Below are 12,570 nucleotides of genomic sequence, written 5' to 3'. Positions count from 1 at the left end.
TCAACCTTACGTCGCCGTGACCTGTTTGCTAAAGACACGTGGAGGTTGCATTGTTCGATGTACTCTGCACTCCTTTTTTCGCGAATCGCGGAGAAGGATCGACGTATCCGTCTATCGACGCGCGGCTTAGCTCGCGGAGGTGATTTCCACGAGTGCGGGATACTTCAGATTCGCCCCGTCTCTCTTCATCGATATATTCAACAATTTTTTTTTTCTTTCTTTCACTTTTTTCACCCATTAAGGGTCGAATTTATTTCACAAACGTTTTTCGCTAGAAGCTTAATCTGTTTATGTTTCAAATGTGCCTCAGATTAGTATAAGACATATTGTCATTGGAAATATACACAGAAAGGAAGCATCAGATTCAAGTAAAAAGTCATTCCAATATTCCTTACCAAATTTCCACTTGGATTAATAATATTTATTTGATACGAGTGAGAGATTTTTCAAGCAAATTATCCAAATAAAATATTTACCCGATTCCATAATATTGAACGGAATTCGAGTAAAAATTTCCCAAGGCGAATCAGAGTAATCGTTTACTTGAATCAAGCGCTTTTTCCCTGTAAAATCGCTTGCGATCCTGTACGTTATTATGCGATAGAATCGAGCATTCGGGAAACGCATTGCGCGCGCAGCGAGCCTCGTTTCGCGCGCGAGGTCAATTTTCGATGGCAAATTGCGAAGGCCGTCGTCTCGCTCGCGGGAAAATCATTTTCGCTCTCTGTCAATCTCGGCGCGCTCGCTCGCTCTCGTCGCGATCGTTGTACAGCGCGGCTGAATGACGGACGGATGAATAAGTCGCGGACATTGAGTAACGAGCGGCGGTAGTTGTGGGCATACGACATCAATTACGACGACAGGAATCGACGTAATATTTTAATCGCGCACATATTCGGTAACACAACGCAAGTTAGACGGACACACGCGCACGCACGTGCTCTCTCGCGCGCGAAGCGAAACAACCTTTGAATGACGGCAGGAAGAAATTACTCCCGGCGGTAATTCGCCGCGATCTTTCGCGGCGTGTGGCCAAAATATTAAAACAACCGCGACCTTGCCCCGCCGCTGTGGTTCATATTTCAGATAAGTAGCGCAAATTGTGACGCACCGCGAGCGCGCGAGATATGCGATCGATAGGCGTGGCCGATCTTTCCGCATCTTTTCAACGAGACGATGCACAGAGTGAGGGAATAACTATTGCCGCCTTGAATATTTCGGAAAAATTCGAATGTTTTACCGACGACTGGATGAAGATAAGTTGACGATAGGTGTTTGAAGCGACGACCATTGATGTGTCGATGGAATTTCTTGGATACATTTTTCTTTACCCTTGTATTTCGGAGATATTCAAGGTGTTAATATATTTATTGCCTCGCCATCGTGTAATATGCTTTCCTTTCTCTTCCCTCCCACGCCGTCGGTCATTCTTCTTCACGTACTCGGGATTTCGCGAGAAATATCTCGTTTTTCTCTCCCTCCCCGCCGGTCCTTTCTCCCATCTGCACTTGAGAGACTCGGCGAGGTCTCACGACAACGCGATGCAAAATTGATAAAGCCGCACTGTCGAGGACCCGGGGGAGCTAAGCGTGAGAAACGGGCGAGGGAGAATTTTCGGCGCCTCTCCGTTATGCAAACGTCTCACGCAACATCCACAGCCGTTTGCGGATGAGTTCCTCCTCCTCCTCACTACGGGAGGAAGTGTTAATTTCGGAGAACGCGTGGCACCCGCGTCAGCAGCAGCAGCGGCTCTTCTCTTAGCTTTCCTTTTATCACCCGGCAGACACTGCTGTGCAACGTCGTTTGCACATTAATACCCGCATATGCGGCGCCGAACGCGAGTTTCTCTCTCGGTACCTCCGTCGACGGCATGTGGACGGAAGTATCAGTCAGTGGCGGAAAGGTTGCGACACCGTTTTCCTTTTTTTTTTTCTCGGTGAATTTCGCAACGCCTTCCGTATCCAACGGGAGAATTTAGTTTTTGCCGGCCCTCTCGAATGGTAAATTTTCACGTCACTCAAGTTCGTTCGCTCGCGATCGAGAATGTAACGCGGCATTTCGAAACGCTCAAGAATTTACTCGGCGGCGGCTTTTTTCAAACGTACTCTTTTCGCTTATTAATCGGCAATAATGATGATAACATTTTCCAAATTTTATAATAAAATTTCCAAGAGGAAGTATATATATTCTAAGGGGAGTATTTCGCGATAAGATGTCCAGCGATTTTCTTCGTATTGCTTCAATTAACGACAGATCGAGGAAACAGAATCGACGGCTCCATCGAGGGGATCCATCGAGGATCTTTCCTCTCGTTTGTCTCCGTCATCGTTCGAAAACAAAGAAGGAATGAAAAAGAACCAGGCAGGTGCGCTCGGGAATCGAGAATAATAAAAAGCAATGATACTGAAAATCGCGGCGGTTGATTACCGTAATTGCGCTAACGACAACGCCGTTAACGCTCGCTCGCGCGTGCGCGAATCATCCGCGTTAGCGCTACTTGATGTGCGTCTTGAATTGCCCGCGGCGGTACCGACGTTAATTGAAGAAACTGATTTACGATTTAGCCGCGCTGTGATATCACCGACGCGTGCGATCGTCCTAATAAATATTAATTGTCGCATCCCACGCGCCTCGGATGCTGCGTCCTTTTCGCGTGCGCGAATTCTACCCCCGGCCCGCTCCCCCCCTTCATTTTCCTTCCTCGTCTCTCCGAGACGAAATTTCGAGTCGAAAGAAAAATAGCAACCGGATGCATTATTTAATAATCGGCTTAACCAATGGGAATTGTCTTTCATTGTATTAATTGTAGAATTAAAGGTTTAACGTAAGGTCTTGCGTCCTCTCGGGGGGATCGCGTATCGCCGGTGTCGAAATTCAACGCGAGCGATAACGAGAGATATGAAGATGCAACGCGGAATTTTTACGCAAGCCGACCACACGGGTTAACGCGCTAAAGGTGAGGTTTAGATGTAGGTCGGGAAAGTAGTAGCGGGCAATCCCGGCCGCTCCCCGCGCGAATTCCCGAGCGGGGAGACCGAGTGTCGTCGCCGGACGGGAAATCGGCGGGAAGAGGTTTCTCGGAGCGGCCGATGACCGTCCTTGTACACCAAGATAAAGGTTTCCTTGGATTTGGTCTATTTATCTGACTGAAATTTGTTTCATAGAAACAGCATTCACGAAATATTATTTGCGTGAGTAAATATTTTATCGTCTCACTCAAAGGAACTCTATTATTTAACGGAAAGAACGCTATTATTTGAAATTTTTAGCCAAATAAAATATCATCTGTTTACAATAAATATGTTAAATGATAGAAATAATTTCTCTATAAGAAAATTGTCTTTCGTGTCGAACAAATGTTTTATCTAAGATAAAGATGCATATTCGTTGGAAGGCCTAACAATCGTACTTGTTAGTCGAAACATTAGTTTCTGTGGAGCCCGCCAATGATGAGATTTTGTTTGGATGCGATATCGATCGAAAATCGATCGAATTCGGAGAAATCTTGTTCGCGGTGTACGCGCGTCTCGTCGAGGAGGATTTTCATCGGTTCGATGACGTAACGAGAAGCTAACGTATTATAAGGTAGGCGAGACCGAGTAGACGAGAATGAGAAGCTGAACCGACGGGTGTGTGCGTCTCGTTTTGCAGCGGTGCAGGCCGCCTCGAAGACGCTCATGGACTCGTTGAATGAAATCTACGAGAGCCAATGGACCGGACACGATCTGTTATACGTACAGGCACAAAATCTCGACATGCTGTGGCAGGATTTTACTCACAAGCTCGCAGATCAGGTTCTTGTGCCACTCAACACATATCAGAGCCAATTCCCGGAGATGAGGGTACGTTGTTCTCCCTGTGTGTATGCGTAAGGCTGCGCTGATAGCTGCTTCGAACGATCTTTCTTTACCGGTACAATATTGTTCTTAGCGCGCTTTTTAAGAAATGTTATTGACAATAACTCGAACGAATTGAAGCTGTTCTCGCCCAACGATGAGCTTGGTCGATTTTTTTTTTTTTCAGAAAAAGATCGACAAGCGCGGCCGTAAATTGGTGGACTACGACAGTCAGAGACACAACTTCCAGTCGCTGCAGTGCAATCCAAAGAAAAGGGACGAGCTGAAGGTGTCCCGGGGGAAGGAGATGCTGGAGGAGGCGAAGCGCACGTACGAGCAGCTGAATTCCGAGCTGCACGACGAACTGCCGGCGTTGTACGACTCGCGCGTGCTTTTCCTCGTCACCAATCTGCAGACCCTCTTCGCCGCGGAACAAGTCTTTCACACGGAAAGTGCCAAGGTACCAACCAATTCCACACGGGCGTTTTACAGTTTAATCACTTTTAACGATTGCGCGATACAATACTTACGATGAGAAAAAAATACTTAGATTTATTATTTGTGGGGTATAAAATTTATTTCGCACAAATAAACCTGGCACAAATAAACCTGGTTTCTGTAAAAAAAAAGTTTACGTCCCACAAATAAATTTTTAAGCATTTTCTTCTCAGTTCAAGTTCTAACGATCGATTAGTTTCTACACGGAAAAAGACGCTAGATTCAAGTAACTATTCCAATATTCCTTAGCAATTTTTTACTTGGATTAAATAAATATTTTACTTGGATAATTTACTTGGAAAATAAATCACTTGATTCAGGTAAAGATTTGTTAAGGAGTATTGGAATATTTATTCACTTGAATCTAACACTTTTTCTGTGTAGACAATTTTCACGCTCGCGAACATTTCGTTTCAGTCAAGTCGAACCTGACGAAGTCTCGGTTTCGAGTTTTGAACAACATTTGCTGAAGTCGCAAAAGTAGTTTCACCTGTGTGTACTATTTCCTACTCATGTTCCCAGGTGTATTCCGAATTGGAAGCGATCGTCGATAAATTGGCCAACGAGAGTCAGCGAGGATCTTACACGCTGAAGAAGAACACGGAACCGCAGTCGCCCAAGTCGCCGAACGCGAACTCGTCGTGAGTAAATTAATTTTGTGAAATTTTCAAGTTTTAAACAATATTTTAAATTTCAATAATACAGACAAGACATTATTGTAAGCGCGGTAAGCGCAAGAGATACATTGAACAAGGTCAATCACGTAGTATACAATGTTTGGAATATCGGCAGTTGTAGGAAACGCGATAGCGGAGCGCAACCGGTAATTAATGCGAGGCAGACGCGGTTTGCCGCGATTACGCGAAACGCAGCAATGCCAAATAGTTATCATTACGTAAGGCGCGATACGACGATGAAACAGTAACACAGCAATTAGACAGCAAAATAGACGCGATACCGAAAGATACGGTAAAGCCGATCGCCCAACGATAACAAAGGTCTCGATTTGTTTCAGCTTAATAATCAACACGCAACCGGCACAGAACAATATCTCAGGAGGTAATTATTTTCGCATTCGCATTTCCGTTCGAGTTTGCCGCTCGAACGCCCGTTTCCCGTCCCGCCCGGACTGCTTTTCGTGCCTCGGGTTCTCTCGTAGTACAGTCCGCGCGGCATGCGTTGTATGCCCTGCCATTCCCTGGATCGAGGATTGCGCGATTTTCAGCCTTACGCACGTAAGGTCGAAAATCGCGTGAACAACTCTAGTTACAATGATCCGTTGCAAAAAATGCATTTATCAGAAAAGGACTTTTTTCAAGAACGTTGAGAAGATACGAACACTCCGAAGAAACGGTACATTAACAGAAATGAGATTCTCCAACAGCGCTCATTACAACAACAAAAAAATATGCAGTCGAGAAAGAAATATAAACGCTTGGTGAGAGAGTAATAATTAAAAAGGGACTCTTGATAACCGTAATTGTAATGATAAGGCATACACGACGCCAGTGTGTACGTGCGTGTGCGCTAATACTTGCATGCCTCTTCTCGTGATGTGTCCTTGCTCCTCGTCGCTCGCTACTCGCAAGAACGACTCGGGAAACGGGAGTGTACGGGACTTCGCGACGGTTCCCGCTTGCGGAAAGCGCGAAACACGCCGTGTTGATGCGACTTGCGGCGTGCGTACAGTTTTGAGTGTGCCTCCCTGTCGCGTGTTTCAGCCTTGGACGACACCGAGCCCGCGGCCAGGGACTCGTCGCCGACCACCCAGATAAACGGCAACGCTAACAGCAACGCTAACAGCAACGCTAACAGCAATGATAACTCTCTCAATAACCAGGACGCGTCGCCGCCGAGCGCAGTCGCGCCGTCCAAGCGGGTCGAAGAGTTGTACGATATTCCAGTCGGTAAGTCGCCCGCGGATGTCGACGTCGGGGTGCCCTTTGACGCTTCCTCTTCTTCCCGGCGCTGCCCGACGTTGATCTCGAGCGCGAACAGCTCTATTTCGACCAACGACGGTCTGCCTTTTCCTTTCATACGCGGTACCTTACCTTCACACACGCACACATTCACACACGATAATGAAAAGTAAAAGAATGAGACAATACTGTTGGAAACAGTAACGGACAATAATGTTGGGAACAAGTCGATCGTGGTATGAATCGTTTTGATCGTCGGTTCGTTTCCCGTCTCGCACGATTCGAATCCCCGGGGCAAATTATCAGGTGTACATATTAATTCGGTGCTTTTACATTTAACGTCTCGTAACGTCTGCTTCAAATTTCAATATCTTTCGGAGTAAAGTCAAATAATGGAAATTATTTCGAGCGTTAAACTTGCACTTGGCTATTTGCAGTTAAACCTTGAATTTCATGAGAAAAGGCAGCAGCGAATTAATTTGTACGCCTAATACGTGTATACATTAATGGACGGTGATTAATCTCTCGAGTGCCTGTTAAATTTGCAGCATCGTTAATTGGTAGAGTAAGCGTTGCCTGCTGCCGTAGCCCCCTTTGTGCATGGTCTTGCCGAAGCGAGGAGAGAGTTCGGTGTTCGGCCGGTCGGTTGTGTTATAAAATTGTGATAAATGAACGAAACATATTTTTTTGAACGTTGCATGTCGAGCAATATCGTATCCCGACGAGATCGCAGACAGGTCCATGACTAATGGGGCGGATTCGATGCTTCTAGAGGTGGAATATGAAAATGCTACCAATTTCTCTGTAGGGGCGACGACCGACAATCTACCGCCGGGCGTGCTGTACAGAGTTAAGGCCACTTACAAGTACAGCCGCGAAGACGTCGACGAGCTGTCGTTCGACGTCGGTGAGATCATACGCGTCGTGGAGTACGACGATCCGGAGGAACAGGTGAGACACGAGAGTCGACTCTCTCTCGTCCTTAAGGCCTGTATTAATAGAAGTCGTTACTTGAAATATGCGCCATGTGGAGACGCTCGCATCTGAATTTCGAGTTACATTTGAGTTTCTTTATTCGAATCGTAAAGTTACACCTGTAATCGCGATTCGGCCGAAAAACTCACACATCTTGACTCGAAATTCCGAATTCGAGTGTTGTCTCACTCGAGTTTCCAAAAAAAATAACGCTGTTATTATACTTACATATTAAATTATAAATATAAACACACCCTATAAAGCGCATGTTGATAATCGTTACTTCAAACTTAATCTCAAATCATGGCCCGAGATGTTCAGACCATAATTTAGAATTAGGTCCGAGTTTTTTTTTCTTTGGTTGAAGTTGAATTTTTTCAGCCGAACCTTTTCACATACGGCAAACGGGACTTCTTGTTTTCGTAACGTGTTTCCAAAGTGTGTAAAATTTCAGCGAAATTTCACCCGCCGCCAATGTGTCACAATAGTGCGCGACGTTACACGTGTAGTCAGTGTGATTCAGCTGAAAAATCCACAAGTTAACTCTGAATTGAAATCCGAGTATCTCACTGGAGACAATTTTAAAGTAGCGACTATTAACACGCAGGCCTAAGTACGTTAACGTGTGTGCGTTTCCGACGTCTCTTCTCTTCTGACGACGATGTCGTGTTCGTTCGTTGCAGGAAGAAGGCTGGCTAATGGGCATCAAGGAGGGCACCAACGAGAAGGGCATGTTCCCGGCGAACTTCACGAAGCCTCTGTGAGAGAGCTGTGTGCGGTTCGCCATTTAACACTCCAATGCTCACAGAGAAACAGCGTATTTTACTCTAAGATAAGTTAAAGAGTCGTAATTGAAACGAGAGATAAGAATCGTTGCGCGTGTGTGCGCGCGAGAGAGAGTAGTATTACGCACGACGTGTACAGGTGTATAACGCGCAGGTGGAAAGAAGAAACGAAAAAGAGAGAGAGAGGGAACGAAAGCGGGAGAAAGGAGGAAGATAGGCGGACGACGAGCTCTTGCAGGAGGAGTAAGGGGGAGGGGGGGCGGGCGGGGAATTCGATAAGATAGTTATGCTGTGGAGGGTACTGCGGAGAATCAATCACCCCAAAGTGCCTTAACCCAGCCCACTGTCTGTGCCAACATTCACTCGTTTTGTTCATCAAGTGTGTGCGTGCGTGTGTGGTACCTGTGTGTGTATGTTTGTGTATGTGTGTGTGTGTGTGTGTGCGCGGGATAACTCTCTCATATCAAACGTACGAAATACAAACACACCGTGAGTAATCAAATGAGATATTTAAGCGACTAAAATAATATATTGTAATACGTACACACATTCGACACGTGCCACATATACATGAAAACAGATACACACACACACACACACGTGTATACACACTTAAACACGGTATATGCAATATTATAATATAAAAAAACGAAAGCTATATATTAAATTAATATTATTTTATGAAATTGTACATAGATCTATATACGATTTAAGAGTATTTTACGAGGTAACTTTGTGGCCACTGAGAGAAATTATCGCTATAAGAGGTATACATACATCCTAAAAAAAGTTTAAGAACAATCGCGCGCAATATCGCGAGAGAAAGAGAGAGGTTGCCAAACTCCTCGTTCCTCGCGAGGGGAGGTGAGAAAAACTTCAAGGTCCAACTACCTGTCTGCATTCGTAACGTAAGGTTTTACAATATTTACCCGCCTATCGCTCGGCAGGACAAGTCTATATAGAGTAACGATAATCATACCGGTCAAAATCTCGCCGCGATCCACAATGCCAAATTTTTCAATGACATATTAACGTATAATAAGGCATCGAGGAAAAGTGATACGTAAGAAAATGAATATTGCAATGTATAAATGAGATGATATATGCGTGCATATAATCTCCGTGTAATTTTACGGTCGATAGTTCTTCTCTTCTTCTTGTTCTTCTTCGTCTCGCCCAAAGGGGGAGCGAATTTTGTGTTTAGTGGAATTTATTCGCGATATATTTTTGCAGATTTTATTTACTCGTCCATTGCGTGTATCCGCAATCTTATGTACATGTATGTAGAAAATCGAGTAGCGACAAGAGAGGGAGAGAGGGAGAAAGAGAGAGAGAGAGAGAGAGCGTTTATTATTATATTATTATGCTATTATTATTATTACTATTATTATTATAATAACTATCGCTCCCGTTTATCTATCTATATTGTCAGAGTAGAGGAGGAATACGTAACGAGCCGACCCCCGAGAAAAGAAAAAAAGGAAAAAGAATTTTTTGTAGACTCGATCAATACTCGATAGATCTGCCCGAAACAATCTTGTATTCGCATCTTGTGTAATAAATAGTGTTGTAATAATAATATATATACACACACACATACCTTACAGAGAACGTGATGTTAAGTGAGAGTATATGGATTTCAGCTTCCACTTAATCGCGGCGTGTGTCCTGATTTTCCCGCATCGGACTTGCGAGATCGGCGCAAGTAGATCAGATTGTTTCGTATTGATTGATCCATTGTCACGCTAACGATCGATCTGCCGGAGGTCACCGATAGATTTTCTTGACTTTTCCCGTTTATTATCCGTAATAACGCAATAAGTGAAGCTGAAAGTTGCCGCAATACTCAAGAAAAGAAAAATATCGATCTGCGAGAAAACTCGAGACGGTACTCGGAGAAATCGTCTCGAGCGAATCGACGAAATTCTCGTTTTCTTATTGTTTCCGCCGTGTCGCGCTTTGCGTCACCCACGTGCTCGTCCAGCGGAGGGCGAAATGCATTTAAGTGTCGAGAACCCGGATAAAGACGAAGGAATCCTTCGGTTACGTAACATCGATATTTTTTTTTATTAACATTACACTTGTAAATGAGTTTGGTGATTCGAATGTTTGTAATAATATCTAACCGAAAAATCGAATGAGCGAGAAGTGTACATAGTCGTTTACTGCCATCCGCGCGTCAACGTGACGTGTCATGATAGGCTGAATCTTACGACACGTCGCGTCGATATGTAAGATGGCAAGGAATCTCTTCAATGGCAATTACGTCACGCTCTACGATTTATTGCGCTCACAATGCAACCGAACATGGAAAAGCGCGTAATCGGAAGAATCCCGGTAAAAAAAGCTCGCGTAATGCTTAGTGTAGCAATCGATTGTTATATCGTCATTTGTCACTTTTACGCCTTGTTGTTTTATCATTTTCTTCTTTTTCTCCCGAAGCAGTCAGTCGTATCTTTTTATAACCTTAATACAAAGTGTATCAAACACACAAACAAACACACACATACATACACGTCTATATCCCCCTTAATTGTCTTGACATTTAAAACTGATTATACAATAAATAACGACTGATTTGTAATACGTAACACACGTGAGCGTTTGTAGCGTGATTCCTTGCCCCGAAGTTGAATAAAGAAGTGTATTTCGCTTGAGAATATCCATCGATCATCGTCCCGACGAGCCGAGTTAAGTTGTTAAGCACCGTTAACAAGCAAGAAAGTCACTTCGCCGCGCCAATAGTCCTGCCAATTCTCCTTTCTCGTTTTCGGAACGGCGAACTTGCTCGGAGGGATATGGCTGATGTGACGATCAGTGGAGTGATTATGCGAATATATGGCGAACCGAATTTTTTTTACACAAGTCTGTATGCGTCTCGTAACAGTTAGAAATAATTCGTAAACATCCAGCTGTACATTAACCGGCGGAATAGTTTTAACATGCAATTAACGTGACCAAGTTACTAGGAATTTTTACTATTACTTATTGATTATTATTATTGATTATATTATTAATTATTCAAAGAAGCGGATAAGATATGTCAAATCAATGACTTGCCGTTGCAAGGGCTCCACGTTGATGTCCAAAAGCGAATGTATACGTGTTGGTTCCGCCTGGTTAACGTACATAACGCACATAACTCGCGCGTTTCATTGTATCACTGTCGCCGAAATCTCGAAGTTCCGTTTTATTTTCAAAGTAGGCTCAAGTAAAACGCATTAAATACGTTGTGAACGAGCGATCTCCGATCGAGACGCGGCGAGCTGCCTTCAGAAATTCATCCTTCTCATTTTCAGAGAATTATCCCTTTTATTCCTCACTCCAACGACACGGAGAAAGAAGGAGCTTCCGCTCAAGAGTCGCAAGGATACTCCCCTCCCTCTCCTCCTCCGACGACGACACACGCCCGTGCCCAGCGCAAGAAAAGATCGCCGCTGCCCATTGTTCGTGCTGCGAGCACTACAATCGGTCGTTGAAGCGTTCGGCGATGGTAATTCCACAGACATACAGAATAGACTGCATCGTAAATCCAAGTGTGTTATTTTTACACACGCACAAACGTTCTAAAATGACACATTTGACTGAAACTATTTTTATATGTTTATTTCCTTCGATTTAGTTTACGTCATTTAAAACGTTCAATCGTGTTAAATGACGTGACTTAAAACGGTAAGACATGTATAAGAAATGTGTAAGAAGAGCTTCAGTTAAAGAATTTGTAGTGTGAGCACTCCCATTGGAGGGCTGAAAGCCGGCATCAGTAAGAATGAGAGAGAGAGAGAGAGAGGGGGAGGGGGATTGATCCAGTCATGCTTTCCTTGTCTAATTGTGTAGATGGGGAAAAGGAAAAAGAATGTATGAGATTTAATGAAACGTCGTTGCGACCAGATTCACACTCACAAGAAACAGAAAGGATAAAGCCAGATTCTAGATTTAATGTTTTTCATATGTTCTTTTGGAAATTTTCCAACGGAATTTTATCGTCGAATTTTAGAAGATCATCAGTTCACGCGCATAATTTCCGCACTATCCGAGGTTTTTCGTACATTTAGGAGAAACTGCATTTCACAAGCAAGAAGCGTGCGGAGAATTGTGCCAAAAATGTCAAGTGAACTGCATGGACAGGAAATGATCACGTCGACGCTGATCGAACACGGTCATTTCAATGCTAATTAATTAAGGAATCGAATAAGTCGCAATTATAGGCTTCGCGAAGCCACACATTCTAAACTTAATCCTCTCGTGGAACAATGGCAATGGTTTGTACGATATATGCTTTCCCCGATATGCAGAAGGACACACGTGAACACGACAAAAAAATATACATACATGGAAGAGTGAGACCACCGATGGAGGGAACTACGTTTATACACAGAGAAAAAAGTTTCTTTGGATTTAATACATGTGTTTATTTGACAGATTTGTTTCAATTAAAGGAATTTTATTAAATCCAAAAAAATCCTCTATATGTATAAATTTAAAAAGGTTTCCAGTTCCATCTCGAAACCGATGAAAATTGCTTTCCCGATAAAAATCGCACGACAGTCAAAGTAG

At 43.8% G+C, this 12,570-nt stretch overlaps 1 protein-coding gene across 5 annotated transcripts in view; it reads left to right on the top strand.

The window, feature by feature from the left end:
- LOC106745344 (myc box-dependent-interacting protein 1) overlaps positions 1-10,673 on the top strand; it is a 41,485-nt gene extending 30,812 nt beyond the window's left edge. Inside the window, exons 3-9 of one of the 5 annotated variants that reach the window (XM_014620875.1) lie at positions 3,652-3,842; positions 4,024-4,296; positions 4,857-4,975; positions 5,350-5,393; positions 6,056-6,241; positions 7,026-7,204; positions 7,912-10,673. In XM_014620875.1, the coding sequence (XP_014476361.1) occupies positions 3,652-3,842; positions 4,024-4,296; positions 4,857-4,975; positions 5,350-5,393; positions 6,056-6,241; positions 7,026-7,204; positions 7,912-7,992 (1,073 nt within the window). In that variant the 3' untranslated portion in view covers positions 7,993-10,673. Of the gene's footprint in view, positions 1-3,651; positions 3,843-4,023; positions 4,297-4,856; positions 4,976-5,349; positions 5,394-6,055; positions 6,242-6,953; positions 7,205-7,911 lie in introns of all 5 variants that reach the window. The other 4 variants (XM_014620871.1, XM_014620874.1, XM_014620873.1 and 1 more) reach the window with 4 other exon arrangements.
- Positions 10,674-12,570: the final 1,897 nt, after the last annotated feature.

Source organism: Dinoponera quadriceps, unplaced genomic scaffold (genome assembly GCF_001313825.1).
Source record: "Dinoponera quadriceps isolate SergipeBrazil2010 unplaced genomic scaffold, ASM131382v1 scaffold1609, whole genome shotgun sequence".
In the NCBI taxonomy this organism is placed as follows: domain Eukaryota; kingdom Metazoa; phylum Arthropoda; class Insecta; order Hymenoptera; family Formicidae; genus Dinoponera; species Dinoponera quadriceps.
This window is presented reverse-complemented; position numbering and strand designations above follow the sequence as displayed.